The sequence below is a fragment of the Brassica napus genome, chromosome A1 (assembly GCF_020379485.1).
Source record: "Brassica napus cultivar Da-Ae chromosome A1, Da-Ae, whole genome shotgun sequence".
Lineage (NCBI taxonomy): Eukaryota > Viridiplantae > Streptophyta > Magnoliopsida > Brassicales > Brassicaceae > Brassica > Brassica napus.
In genome coordinates, this window is record NC_063434.1 from 18752228 (window position 1) to 18768070 (window position 15843).

The 15843-nt window shown below is 29.1% G+C and overlaps 1 protein-coding gene across 1 annotated transcript; it reads right to left on the reverse strand.

Moving 5' to 3' along the window:
* Positions 1-4225: 4225 nt before the first annotated feature.
* On the reverse strand, positions 4226-5751 carry LOC106360685 (probable purine permease 18). The gene is made up of 2 exons (XM_013800320.3): positions 5595-5751; positions 4226-5502 (listed from the first exon to the last, which is right to left on the reverse strand). The coding sequence occupies exons 1-2, from the start codon at positions 5632-5634 to the stop codon at positions 4361-4363; spliced, it is 1182 nt and encodes a 393-aa protein (XP_013655774.1). The 5' UTR covers positions 5635-5751; the 3' UTR covers positions 4226-4360.
* Positions 5752-15843: the final 10092 nt, after the last annotated feature.

Genomic DNA, 15843 nt, shown 5'->3' on the forward strand with positions numbered 1-15843 from the left:
AGAGCGCTTGAGGTTTTCTTTTATACGCATTGTGCTTCATGTTTCCAGAATGTTCGATGAAGTTTTCTTGACCGTTAGATTGATCCGACGGCTCTAAGAGACTTGATGCCTTTTTTCCCCGTTGTTAAGGAATAGAAAGTTGCCACAAAACATGCATATGTTTTTATTTCACTTATAATATTTTCTATACACTGGATCAGTTGATCCTCTTTAAATTGATATAGATTTCTTTAAAATAAATCTATAAATTAATATTTTATGCCAAAAAATTAGGATTGGGCAAATAAACTGGACCAAAAAAACCAGAACCAAACCCGATCCAATAAAAATGAATCCAAAACATAAATATCGAATGTATCTTGTTTTATGGTATTTTGGGTTATCGTTTTATCCGAACCAAACTCATGCCTAAATGGATATCTGATAGAACCCGAAAGATTCAAAATCCCCTAAAAAACTTTTTTTTTTACCAAAGATGATCTCAATTCCTAATATGTATTTAAAATACACTAAAATATTATTAGACATCTAAAATAATTATTTATTACATAAATAATTGACTCAAATACTTAGTTTAATATATATTTTTGGTATTTGGTTAAAATATTAATGTTCTTATACTTTGACAATTGTATTTGGAATTCAATTACTTTTCAAGTTTAAACAATGTTTTTTAAATGTTTAAATAGTGTTTCTTAGGTTTATAGAGTTTCTAGTTGTTAATTTTTATTTGCTTACGTTTCATTATGTATGATTTTCATGCGTACAAAGCTTTGGTTTGTCATGATATATCTGATGTTGTTACGTATAGTACAAAGAAGAGTCTTGTTTGGTTGATAGACGAATCTGCTAAAATTATTTTGAAGGAAACAATAAGGTTTGAGGAATCCACGTAAACAAATGTATAGAAATTATTGGATATATATTGAGTTTAATCAAGTACAAATTAATATTTTTGGAACCGATAACCCGGTTACGTATCCAAAACCAAAACTATTTTAGGTTCAATCGGATCTTGGAAATATAACTAAAACCAAACCAAACCCGACTAAATCCAAACTGAATCCGACCCAAACTCTTATAATATCTGAATGGGGCGGAAATTCATGAACCTGAAAACCTAAAACCAAAATATATCCGAACCGAAATCCGATTGCCCAGCCCTACAAAAATTCAAGATTTAATTAATAGAATGGTTACTCAGTCAAAATATTAACAAGATAAAATGTCTTGGATAACAAAAAATTATTTGGAGAAGAAATTGGACCCATGATGAAGGTGTTGTTGTTATTAAATGAACAGTTTTGACAAAAAGAAAATTAATCTCAAAATTAAACACATGAGCAGAAAAGAAGACCCTCAAGTGTTAGTTATTATGAGGATAATACTTGTCACCATGAAAACTATATGTTCTTAATTACTTATGTTTTGCAGTTCCCTAACTCAGATATTTTTGTTATTCCATAGTGTAGCTTCATTGTCATTGATCTATAATATAGTTTTATATGAGGTGAAACGTAAGTTTTGCAATGTAAATATTGTGTTTGGCAAGGACCAGTTAAAAACCAGTCTAATTATGAGTTTTGTTTATGATTTTTCATCATTGTGGTTAATTTCTTGCCTCATATGAATTTGTTAAACTATGTTTTAGTTGACCACTATTTATTTTTTTAAAGGAAGTTTTTGATATTGTTACCTGGAAGGTAGCTGTATGAAGTAGTTGATTGTAGAGGCGATTATGTGTAGGGATGTTGGGAATAACATCTTTTAATTTCTCTTTTTTTTTTAGGTTATTCCCTAAATAAGCCCTTTTAATCATTGTTGTTGTTTTACACATTTATTTTATTTTGTTCTATATTTAATAGAAGAAAATAAGCCTTGGTAAAATACCAAAATCCAAAGAACTGAACCAAACTTGATTTGAAAGTAATACAAAACACAAACTAAAACTGATTAAGTATTGAGATAGATCCAAAATTTTAATATCCGAATAACCATATCCAAATCCGATCTAAACTAAAATATTCTGGATCGCAAAAATATCTAAATTATAATTATATACTTAAATATATTAATTAATTTTAATTTTATATCTATTAGACATTCAAAAATATGAAAATATCTAAAAATTATCAAAGTAGTCACAAGTAAATATCTAAAAATAACAAAAATGTTCAAAATACTCAAAATATATATTTTCCATCCAAATATTTAAGCTGGACTAATTTTTATGTAAGTTTAAGTATTTAGTCTTACATTTATTCAATTTTTTATGTTTTATATTATTTTAATTTTTGGATTTTGAGAACTTAAGTATATTTGGATTTTTTTGTTAAAAATTAAATAATTAAAATGGGTACCGAACTCGAACCCGAACCGAATATGCAATGATTCGAACCAAATGCAAACCAAAATTTGTATATATCCGAATCAGATTTAAATTTCTAACTTTAAAAATCTGAAATCCGAATAAATAAATTGGATTTGAATGAATATATGAATGTTCGTCCCTAGAAAAAGTTATATTACAAATTTCTTATTACAAGTAAAATAGATAATCTAATCAACTATTTCAATCCGTGCACGCAGTACCTAGTCACTCATTATTTCACCATCCTATAAATTAGGAACTTAAATTTCCCTTCCCTTTTATTTATTAGTCTAGGCTCTTCTTTATATCCCTTATATATTAAAGGAGAAGCATTGTAATAAATGCATTCACACTATAATAGACACGTGGCAGTCTCACAATGATTTGATAATAAATATGTTAACGCGTTCACACTATATTCATAAATGTGTTCACACTATATTCATAAATGTGTTCACACTATATACTTTGTATTTTTTTTTAATATAAAACTCATATGCATGGTTCCAATAAAACTTTGGATTTTTCGGTTCGAATCAAAACAAATAACGAATCAAAAGCTAAACTATATATATATTATTTTTATTGTTTACCGATAAAGTTAGGGCAAAATATTTATAAGTTTTGATTCAATTCGTTATCCTTTTTGAATTGAACCAAAAAATATGGATATCCGTAACTTTACGAAGCAAATCAACTACTACAATTAAAGAAAAACAAATCACAAATACCAATATTTTTAGGAGCGATTATCAAATTCGATCTATTATATGCATATATATACATATATGTACAGAATTATATATATATATATATATATATATATATATATGTTATATATATTATAGTTTATATAAGTTTTACAATATTTTTATAAATTAAATTTATTATATTAGGTATTAAAATTTAAAAAGTAAATAATATTTTATTTTTGTAATAAAACGTTATTATTAAATTTTCAATTATTTTTTAAATTTTATTTACGGATCAAATCGGATATTCTTTAAAATTCTAAATCATTTCGAATATCATAGTCACCGACTATCCAAGTGGCTAAAGATTGAATCGACATGAATGCCTTCAAATACTCGGATATTCGATCTGTGCCCACAACTATTTATGGATACAGTTGAGTTTTTTATATAAAAAAATTCACTAATTTCAAGGCCTTTTAATTTTTAATTAATTTTAGTTTTATCTTTCATATATTATTTAGAACAAAAATGTCATTAATATTAATTAACAATATCTTTATATATTTGTCATTTATTTTTACATACTTTTACATACACATACATGTGCACCTTGAGGTGAGCACTTTATAAGTGTTTACCACTACTGAAATATCTATTTTTTTTCTGGAAGTTGAAATATATTTTTTTCTTAATGCTTCTTTCACTACCGACCAAATTGTAGTGAAATGATTAGTCTTAATAATTTTATTTTCTTTTTCTTGAACTATTATCCGTTTATAAACTATAATATGAAACTATTGATTCGACATGACGATTATCTAAAATTTATAACATAAAAATAAACAAATAATAATAGTTTTTGGTTTTTACCAAAAAAAACTAAAAAATCAAACATTCTAACAGAATAAACCAAAAAATAAATTAAAACTGAACCAATATCCAGATTAAACAGATTTAATGTGTTTTTATTAAAAATAACGAAACTAATAATCACATCCCGCGCAAGGCGCGGGTTATTACCTAGTTTTATAATATTTTCCATTACTTTTTTTTGTTGAGCAAAAAAAATTCCATTACTCAATAAGAGAAATATACAATTCACAAAGGGAACCAAATCCTCATTAACCACTTTTTTTTTTTTTTTACGTTTATAAACAAGTACCGGAAAAGTACAACAATTAACAATGAATTACACAGTTTTCAGATCTATACAACATATTTGACATTGATTTGAAAGATAAAGAAGTACAAGAAAGTATTTGGAAAGACCCAAAAGTATATTTGACATGAGAGATTAAACTTCAACACTGTTCTCTCTTCGGTCAAGTTCCATCATCTCCTTGTTTTTCTTGTGCATTGAGTAGAAGTACGATCCTAAAGCCAAAGTTGTTCCTATCAAAGCACCTATTCTAGGCCAACTAAAATCATCATCCATAAAATCAAATGCTAACACAACAATCAGAGCCACAAGTGGTGAAGTACACATATGTACGACATCACCAAACAAACCCGAAACATAAAGCACCAACCCGATCAATCCGACCGACCAAACCTGCCACGACAAAGCCAACCCAACCAAACTTAAAACATAATATGTGTCGCCTTTCTTAAACCGTTGGCTGTCGTCTTTCAATTCCTTATATTCACCACTCGCAATCAAGCCAACAAGACAAACAACTGATGCGACAAAAGAGACGCATATTTGCATCTCTAAGACCATTTTAAACACTTTCTTGTTACCATATCTCTTTGTTTTCACCAAAAGTTTCTCAAACCCGAGTTGGAAGAAGCAGAGAGATAGTGCGAAAGCAACCGAACCCGCGAAGGTTAACCAAGCTTGGATGTTATAAAATTCTTCATTTTCATCAGGCTCTCCTCCAAATTCAGGGCTACCGAAGACGTATATCACAATAGTGAGGAGAATAGATATGATGATCCATCTGTTAAACTTGAAACGGTTAATGATGGCTGTGAAAATAGCTGTGAATATCAATTGGATCGCGGAAATCAACGTGAATACGCCATAGTTCGCGTATAACTTCCCAAGAGCGAATAACTTGCTATGAGCAGCAACAAGAACACCAAGCGACATGTAAAGAAAGAGGATACGAAAAGAGAGAAAACGAGTATTGTTGGTTTCAGGGTTTTGTTTTGGGGAACGGAAAATGAAGAAGAGAGGGATAAGGATTGGAAACGCAGCGTTTTGAATCAGAGCTTGTGTCCATGTTCCTGTGTATTGTAGATCTTGATCACTATCTTCTCGATTGTCTTGGACATAGAAGAAGTTTAAGAGAAGCATGACAAGAGAGTCTCCGAGCACGACCAGAAAAAGACACAACGAAACAGAGAGCCACCATTTTCTTTGAGTTACAATCAACGATCTTCTTTGGCTCAATATCTGGTCTGGTTCTGGATTCTCAAGGTGCTCTGATTCTTCTGTTGATTCAAGAAAATTTATAATCCTTAGTTGCTATTTTTGGGAGCAGAAACAATATAGAAAAAAAAAGAATTTAAGACAGCGAAAGTACCATGTCTTGTAGTCTGTTTTGAAGCTTCTGACATCTCCATGAATTTTTTTTTCTCAGGTCTCAAGCTCTGAAGAGTTTTAAAATCCAAGTACGTTTCATTCTCTTTGGATATCTTATATAATAAGATTATCTGAGCATAGTTGAAGAGAAGTGCGCGTAGACGATGTCTAGGTCCATCTTGGCGGCCATATAACTAACTGTTTTCACTTTTTAATAATTACAAATATCTCTGATACGGCATCACATAATCCTTTCACAGATAACGTTGGTACTTTGAAAATACCTCTGCTTATTTAAAACAATATATGACCTGGTATAGAGATAATTTTTTTTATCTAAATATTATATTCTTTAGTTTATTTTTTTCAACCATTTCATTGATTTTCACCAAGAACTTCTGGTACAAACAACTGATATTGTTAGGGTTAAAATCGGTCCACACAAAACCAACGGCTAAAATCTTCGAGAAATTGTACCTAAAGTAAATATGAGATAGAAATACCGAAGAAACTAAACTGCAAAAGCCAAACCTGTTTGCATAATGATACACGAACAAAATTCATATATTTCATCACAGACTAGGAATAAAAGAGTTTCTATACAAACATGAGATGATCGGAAAAATGTTATTTTAGAAGGTTTTTGCGAACGAGTTTTACAAAACAATCTTCCACAAAACAACTTTCCGAAAATCCTAGATAAAAACTTGTGTAAAGTAAAACAAACAAAACAATTCTGAAACTATAAGAAACGATCAACGGAAAAGAGAAAGGAACAGGAGAAAGACTTCATCACTCATGGGACCCACATCCTTTCTCCTCTCTCTCTCTCTCTCTCTCTCTCTCTCTCTCTCTCTCTCTCTCTCTCTCTCTCTCTCTCTCTCTCTCTCTCTCTCTCTCTCTCTCTCTCTCTCTCTCTCCAAGCTATATCTCTCTTCCTCATCGCCCTCCAAGCTTCATCTCTATTCCTCATCACCCATGAAGCTTTGTCATCGCCCTCCAAAATTCTTCTCTCTTCCTCATCGCTCATGAAGCTTTTTCATCACCCTCCAAGCTTCATCTCTCTTCCTCATCGCCCATGAATCTTTGTCATCTCATCTCGTCCCTCCAAGCTTCACCTCTCTTCCTCATCGCCCATGAAGCTTTGTCATCATCGCCTTCGAAGCTCCATCTCCCTTCCTCATCCCCCATGAAGCATTTTCATCTCCGTCCAAGCTTCATATCTCTTCCTCATCGCCCATGAAGCTTTTTCATAGCCCTCCAAGCTTCATCTCTCTTCCTCATCGCCCATGAAGCTTTGTCATCGCCCTCCAAGCTTCATCTATATTTCTCATCGCCCAAAAACCTTTTTCATTGCCATATCCATTGTTCTCCATGTTCTCATTTGAATCTCTTTTGAAATGTCTTTAGTTTCGTCGCAATCGGAGTTTCCGTTGAGATTTCACGAAGAAAACAAGCAAAGACATTATTTTCTCATAAAAGTTTAAGTCAAATGTCGAGCCGAGGATGATTAATTAAACACCATTGTGTTTTTGACTAAATGAATTGATTTTTGTCATTTCATAAGACCAACAACATAAAAATCGTAAACCGGACAAATCGACGATTTCTCAGAGAAAAGTCGTAAAACGTCCTGAAACTACCTAAAACATGATGAAAACCCACATATGGCTTCGAATGAGAACCAGTCTGGATTGCAATGTCGGTTTACTTGGCTTGGTGAAGATAAATGAAAAAGACAGATAAATGTGAAGTTTCCAAGATAAACGTGAGTTTCGAGAACGTAAGGAAGAATCTCTGCGAAAGGGTAAACCTAAATCGTGATGGAAGGAGAAAGACGACCGACTCTGGAAGCATATATAAGCACATTCGGGCAGAAAGAAAAAATAAGTCTTTGGTTACCAAAACTCTATGCACTTAGAAACCTTAGGTTTGGTTTTCACCATATTTTCTATTGCTTGCACTCTATTACTAGACAAGCATCGCGAAAACAGTCTGATATCTTGTTCAACTCTTTGTAAATTGAATTACGTTCGGCTTAATCCTCAAAAAATGGTACGTAGACAACTTTTCATAAGGTCTAATCAAAAATTAATAAAAACCTTTTTCACATATTTTTTTGTCTTTTGCTAAACGTGCTGACACAAATAAAAGTCAATTATTTTAATATTAAATCTAATGCTCTATGAATAAATTTACCCAGAAAAAATAAACATATTAGAATGTAAATAAATCAACCAATCTGAATGATATACATTTTTCATTATACATTTTCCAACTTATGCTTACATATAAAATAATTATATTTGCAGTAAATATATTTTGTTAGTAAAAATAATGGTAAAAAACATAGGACAAATTTATTAATTTTGAAAGATTGATATCAGATTAGTAGAAAACAGACTGTCCAGAAAACATTTAACAAATATTCTTCTTTTTTTGCAACTAACATTTAACAAATATTCAATTCCTTTAAGAAGTTATTTTTATGATATTTCTACGAATGACATAATTACCAAAGTAACAGTTGATGTTTAGCAAACATTTTAATTTATTTGACTTTCAAATCTAACATCCAGTTTGTAAAGTTTGTTTTTACGATGAAGAAAAATGAAAGACAATTTAGGCTGTAAATGATTGCTAGTCGCCTAATAAAACCTTTATTGCTAAATTAGGAATATGAAGACTTTCAAACCAAGTTACCTTTTAACGTCTTGATCCTACATTACAGCTAGAACAGCAACAGGTTGTAATTCAAAGTCAACGGTCAAGTCTTGTGTAGATTGAAATTTCTACGGCTTCTTATTCCTCTATTCTCATCATTAGGAGTCGGAGAAAAGCACGCTGACCACGCTTAAATGGATAATGCTTCAGACAACTAATGTCTACACCACCATATGTGATGCAAAGCTGGATTTAAAAAATTATCAAGATAAATAACTATTAATGTAACCATGTTTCATCATAGAGAGTTCGTCTCTAGGCTCAAACCTTTTCTCTTGACTTTCCGGAATACATTTGAATCCATCGTAAGCAACTTAGCGTGACGCGTTACGAAAATAAATACAGTTCTAGGGAAGATAGATTGAAACGTAAGAAAGTATTACTTACATCTGTTACTTTCAGGGAAAATTTTCATGTTTACCTCATTTTTATCGCTAGAGACATTTTCAAAAATACATTTTTCATTAATAGGCAAAAGACTCTTATACTTTTGTTCTCTATATATATAATAAATAAATAATTAAATAAATAAATAAATAATTTTTTTGAATTATACATTTTCAAATTCGAACTTTTTAATAATTTTTTTTTAATTTTGTTTTTGAATTTTTTTTTTTTAAATTTCTTTTTGAAATCAAAAATTCTTTTTGGAGCTATTTAAATTTTTTTTAACTATTTTTTTATATATTTATTTGAATCCTAAATTTCATATTTCAAAAACTCTACTCCATCCCTCAACTCTAAACTTTATGTCTAGATTAATTGACCGTAGTGTAAATATGAAAAATGGTATTATAAAGGTAGTATTTTTGGTAATTTTTCTATTTTTTATTAGGATTAGGTGTTTTCTTCCAAATTTTGTAAATTTTTTTTAATATATTATAGTATTTAAGATATACTTAAATATTTGGTATAAGTCCAACAAATGTTTTGATTAGTCTTTAGACATAGGAAAAACCTGTTGTAGGGAAGAGGAGTTGAAATATGGGTATTAATGCTCAAAACGCAGACAATGTTTACCTAGCAGGTAGGTAGTAGTAGTAGCTATAAAGCTTAATAGATTTTGACTTTGATATTATCGCAAATGTTTTAAATAAATGATTTGTATTTTAGTATTTTATATTGTTTAACTCTATAATCTTGTTGGTTAAGTTTTTTATTCGACGTTATTAATATAATGATTTTTTATACATTTTACTTTGTTACAAATTGTTATTACATACTAACATATTTTTGAGTTCTATAAAAGTTTGACATATGTTAACAATTTTATTTTCTGTATAAAAATATTGGATAATTTACAAATTTTAATCCATTTAAAATATGTTAATTTACCAATTTAATATAATTTTTATATTTAATTCATATATTACTTCTGTTTTAATATAATATATACTATAATTATAAAATTCATACAAATAGCATCGATTTTTTTGTATAAAAAAATTTTACTTACCATTATTTATAGGGCAATTCTCTCAAATAGACATTTTTAATAGATCTCAAAAAGTAAAATTATCAAAATAGCACTTTTTATTTTGAATTTTTTTTTTTAAAAAAAAATTGAAATCCTATCCCCTAAACCCCACTCCTCAACACTAAACCCTAAACTCTAAACCCTAAATCTTAAACTTTAAACCCTAAACTCCACCCCTTAATTCTAAACCCTAATGTTTAGACTAATTAACTCTATAAGTGTATATTTACTTCTTTTGATAAAACATTTAAGTCTATTTTGGTCATTTTTGTTTTTAAGGTCTATAATTGTGACAAAACAAATTTTATGTGTATCCTAGGGAATTTCTCTTATTTATATGAATATTATAACAGTAATTACGAAATTAATCAATACACTAATTTTTAAAAAAATATTTAAAATTCTTAGTAAGATTTTGTTATATTTTTTCTCAACAGATTTTGTTATAACTAAAAGTAAAATTTAAATTTACATTAAAAATGATTTTTTATTAATATACTTATATTATTAATTTTTTTAGGAATATTATATATTTAATCGATTTATGTAAGTAATCAGGTAAATGTAATTAATGAGATGGACTTAGTATGACTTTTTAATGGTATATAACATATGAAAATAATATCAGTGTTTTAAAAGATGGATTAGTCTTTGTTGAAAATTTTAAAACATTAATCTATGATCGGACCTAGTATGACTTTTCTTGAAATATTAAAAACATTGGATATGTGTCCACAAATGATCGGATTAGGCATTGATTGGTAGAGCATTAGCATTAGCATTAGCAATTTAGCATTATGCTCTACATTATCCAATTAACGATTGTTAGAAAATCATTTAGAGAAGAATTTATTAAATGCTAATGCTCTCCAAATGTTCTTTGGCCAATGTTCATATGAAGTTTTTAAAAGATCATTTTCATTTATAATTTATAAAATTAAGAAAAATATATAATTAATTCATTTATTTTAATTAATAATATCATAAAATTATTTTTATATCCAGAAAATAAAATTTTGATTTCTAAAATTAATTTACAATAAAAATATTTTTTTAAAAAATAGTATTTCACATTTAAAATATAATTTAATTTATATAATTTAATTTATTTTAAATGTGAAAAACATATTTTAAAAAATATATATTTTAATATTTTTGATATAAACATAATTTTTAAATTATTAAATAAAATATATAAATTATATATCATTTTAATTTTATATGTTAATATATTTATATATATATATATATTAGAAATATATTCATTAAAAAATAAATATATTATATATTAATTTTTATAATAATTTTAAATAGCATACTCATATTGCTCTAACAATCATCTAATTACACAGTTTAGCAAAAACATACAGCTCTTGTAGCATACTGCTCTACCAATCATCTAATTACACAGTTTAGCAAAAACATACAGCTCTTGTAGCATACTGCTTCTATAGCATACTGCTACTACTAATGCTAATGTCCTACCAATCAAGGTCTTAGGCATGTAGACATGTAGTTAATGCAGCAACTTAGCGTGACACATTAGGAAAAAAGAAGAAGAAAATAGATGGAAACATGAATGTTACTTACCTCTGTTAAGTTTTAGTAACATTTAGAGGATTACCGGGGTGGTTAAAAGTTAGTGACTTTTGCTTAGATGACAATCAATGGTAAAATTTTAAAAAATTATTATAATTCGATTAGACAATGAATTTTCATTTTTAATTATTTTAGTTAGATCTAAAATAAAAGATAAGTGTGGAACTAATTAATATCACTTATCAAATAATCTATAAGATATTACAAATAATAATTGATGGTAACTAACTGTCAAAACTATAGAAAGAGTGATAAGGGTTGACAAAAAATAGAGTAATGATATTTGATCATTTCATTTTTATATTTTTAAACTACAGAAAATAATGAATAGAAAACAAATTTATAGAAATCAATATAATAATTTCATATTCTTATAAAAAAATATTATACTCAAATATGAAGTAGTATAATAATTATTAATGTCTTATGATGTCCATATATTCTTTATAGATTATATAAAGATTTAAAACATTTATCAAATCATTCATCATGGCTTAAAAATAATTTTATCATCACTTTAAATTATCTATAAGAGTTATTAAATCATTTATAAAATAAAAATAGAAATGATATATTAAGTGAGAAGCTACTTAAGAGACATTTACTTATGTGTTAATCACTGGTGAAATCTTAATAATTTTCTTGGTAGATAATTTTTAATTTTACTTATTTTAATTAGATGTATTTCTTATATGTCGATCTTTGGTGAAGTTTTAAGAAATTATTGTTGATTTAAAAGTAATATTATAATTATATATCAATATAAATGTTTGCTTTAAAGATTGAACGGATTATATTTAATGGAACATTTGAGAACTTTGCAATTATAAAATATTTTGAATTTGAGTCAAAGAGACTATAGTATAGTAAATAAGGTGATGTTGTGATTGAAAATCTATATAGTAACTGCATGTATAACTCCACTGAATTTGTCATTACTAAATTTTGCATCAAATTTATGAAAATTTTGCAACTGAAATTTAATTTGCATCAAAATTAAATGAGGTGATAGATAAGATAGTTTAGTGATTATAAAGTGCTTTAAATAGATTTTTTTCGGTTAACTGATCATAAATTTATTAATCATTTAATCAAATTCATGTAAAAATATTTTAACTACTTAGACTAGTATTATTAAATTATCAGTAAATCTCATCTTACAATACTAAAAGTTCTTATTCCTCAAAGGAGAGAGCTGACACATAGCCCCAAAAATCAACCAATCGTATGCTTTTAACTTACCACGTCAGCTCACTCCTTTTGCTAACACAGATTTCCACAATTGTATCGTGACTATCGTCTCTTCCTCAAACGTTGTTCTGTGACTTTTCCTTTACACCCTTAAGCGGTTTAAGTTGAAGACAATATCTCTGCCTATCGACCTCCCCACTATAAGATCAATAACTGTACCATTCAACACAATAACCTCTTCCCTTTCCCCAATCTAACTATATATATATGGTGAGATTCAAGACCACAGTTCCTCACATCGTCTTCCCCAAAGGCCAAAACACTGGCCTCATTAAACTCCAAGGCTAAAGCACAACTATGATATCAGGTGGGATGTGCACCTTTTTATTTAATCTTAAGTTCTGATTGCTTCTTAATTAAGTTCCCCGATTTGAACCTATCTACTGTTTCTTATGCAGGTCAACCATTAAAGAAAAAGACATCTGATCAAGTTGTTGACGCAGACTACCTTCAGATGGATGAGGACGAGGATGATAATGAGGAAGATGACCAAGAAGTAGATCACCGAAATAGAGCAAAAACCCGGTATGTGGTTAAACGACTACTCTCTATTGCTTTTATAAAACTAAAACCACGAAATCTTATTTTGGTGGTTTCACTTTCTTTTATACATGGAACCATGAAGGTTTGTTAATATTAGTTTCTGACTTTATATTACAAAATCTACATTTTCTTTTCCTTGACGCAAAGAGATTAAGAATTCAAGGTTAACATCAATGCGTTATAGTTGCGACTTGACTGACAGTTACTGAAGATGACTGGACTATGCATGACGGTAATTCTTGGCCCTATCATCCTGTCATGATCTAGGTGAGATTCTCAGAGGTGTCAACTGTTTCATTTTGTTATAAGTGTGGTGTGTATGCATTACTCCCAAACGTATCTGTTTATTTTTCATGTCTGCTCATTCCAAAAGGTCTTCCTTGGAAACAACAATGTTTGCGATGTAGAAAACCATGAGCTTCCTAGGCTGGTTTATCTTCTCGTGAGACTCGGATTTGACCATCATAAGAAGGCTGGCGCCATGAATTCGTTGGTAAATAATTATGCTTAATCCTTGATTGTATATTTTAAACTGATATATAATGGTGTCTCGCAAAATTTCGTCTTTTCGTGCTGTGATATTCATTTGAAGATACGAGTCTTGGGGGTTCTATCAGTTGTGCCTTACCTTTTGAATGTCAGACTGTGATCACTACATCTGCAATAGCAAAACTCTAAGAGAAGCAATGTGTTTCGTGGTGGCTTCTAAGTCGGGAAATAAGATTTGTTATTTTCACTACCCTCAAAGATTCGATGGGATCGGTAGACACAACAGATACAGTAATGGCAGCGTTGTATTCTTCGGCGTAAGTACACCTTACTTCTATCACCACCTTCCTTCTCTTGAGTCATAACCTAGGTTTTAGTAATCTTAATTGCACTCCCACTTCGGCACTGGTTTTGTTGCTACCATTAGCTTCTCTTAAAGCAAACAGAACAATAGCATCGGTGCTGGAGCTTCGCACGAGCCACTGGAGAGATTTTGTAATGAGGTATTATAAAGACCCAAATATGTTTTTACCGGACAGTTTACCCTGATTACTAATATACTATTTGCAGCACTTGAAAGTTGAGCGTGCAGATCCAAAAACAAGGCTTTCTGATTTTTGTTATCCCCCACGACAAAGAGACATTTCTTACGGTAAGAAATGTACTATATATTATCTCTAGAGATATTTCTGCAATATTTTTTGAGGTAGAAAATGGGGAATCTGAGTTTAGAATCTCGGACTTCCAGCTCGGGCTTGCGACTCTTGAAAAAGTGTTTCTGAACATCGCTAGACGGGGTGAAATAGAAACTGCAACCACTGAAGGAACCATGGTCACCCTCAATTAAGATTCTGGCATCTCACGAAAAGGTAAATCCAATTGTACATATAAATATAAAATGCAACAGAGCCGAGGAATTCCACTAAATTATATGACCATTGTAGATACAGATAAAGATACCAGTGGGAGCGAGATTTGTTGGGATCCTTACACCAAACGCAGAGAATTTAATTAGAGTAATGGTTGAAGTTTACTGGCAACAAGATGGGTCGGGATAGATGGCAATAGTCCACATCTTTCTTTTTTTTGGTCGTAATGTTTAGTTCACATCTTCACATAGATTTTTTTTATTGTTCAATGTGACAAAAGTATCGTAATGTATATGCATGTTACAGACACAAGTCAGTGACTGATTTATTTGATGACATGTGAGGGACCCTTTTATGATAGGATTTGTATTTCTCAACGGATATCTATATTATTAAAGTTGAAGTACACAATGAGATTGTTTGGAAACTTAAATAGTAGTTTTAATAAAATTTGTTTGGATATATAAATAACAGTATCTATTAATTGTATTTCCATATTTCATTTAGTTTAACAATTTCATTAATTATATTACTTTAACAATAATTCAAATCATTAATTATATTACTATAATAGTACATATTTTTATTTATTAGTTAATCAATATTAACTTTGTGCCAATTATAAAATCAAAAATGTTAAATAACTGGTTTTGTATATGATTAAACGTTTGATTTAGTTTGTTTTACTAAAACATTTTTATTTGAGTTTCAATCGGTGGAAAATTACGTAGCCAAAAACATAATTCAAATATATGTTTTTGTAAATAAAATAATAATTTAAATCAAAATAATAAAAATGTGCTACATTTATTGCCACTTAATTTTCACTCCTTATAATTATTTTACTTAACAATAAAACTCTTTTTATTTCACTTATTTTAGCCAAACACATAAAATATATTTTTTTTATTAGTTTATAAAATCAAATGAACATTATCTATCCATTTATGTACATGTTGTTCCTTTCGGGTATCGTTTTTTTGTGTTTTGAAACAAGGTCCCGATTAAATATTATAAATTTATGTGTGGGTTTTGGGTTGAGTCATTCTTGATATGGATAAATTCAGTTCTGGTATATAGGAACCTAAAAATATCTAAATAACCAATGTATCTAAAACGGATTCGGATATTTGTAACAAAATAGACATATTACCTGATTCGGTCCAAGTCTTTTGAATATCGTTAGTTATATTATGATACATCTAAAATATATAACACTAATTATAAAAAAAAAAATATTGATGTATAAAATGTACAAACCAATACCCGCGCGGGTGCGCGGATCAATCCCTAGTTTG

Bases quoted from the DNA above. Each gene is read 5' to 3' on its own strand.
- LOC106360685 (XM_013800320.3), bottom strand. From the start codon at position 5,634: ATGGAGATGTCAGAAGCTTCAAAACAGACTACAAGACATG. The intron at 5,503-5,594 runs GTACTTTCGCTG...TTGAATCAACAG, and splicing joins AAAACAGACTACAAGACATG to AAGAATCAGAGCACCTTGAG.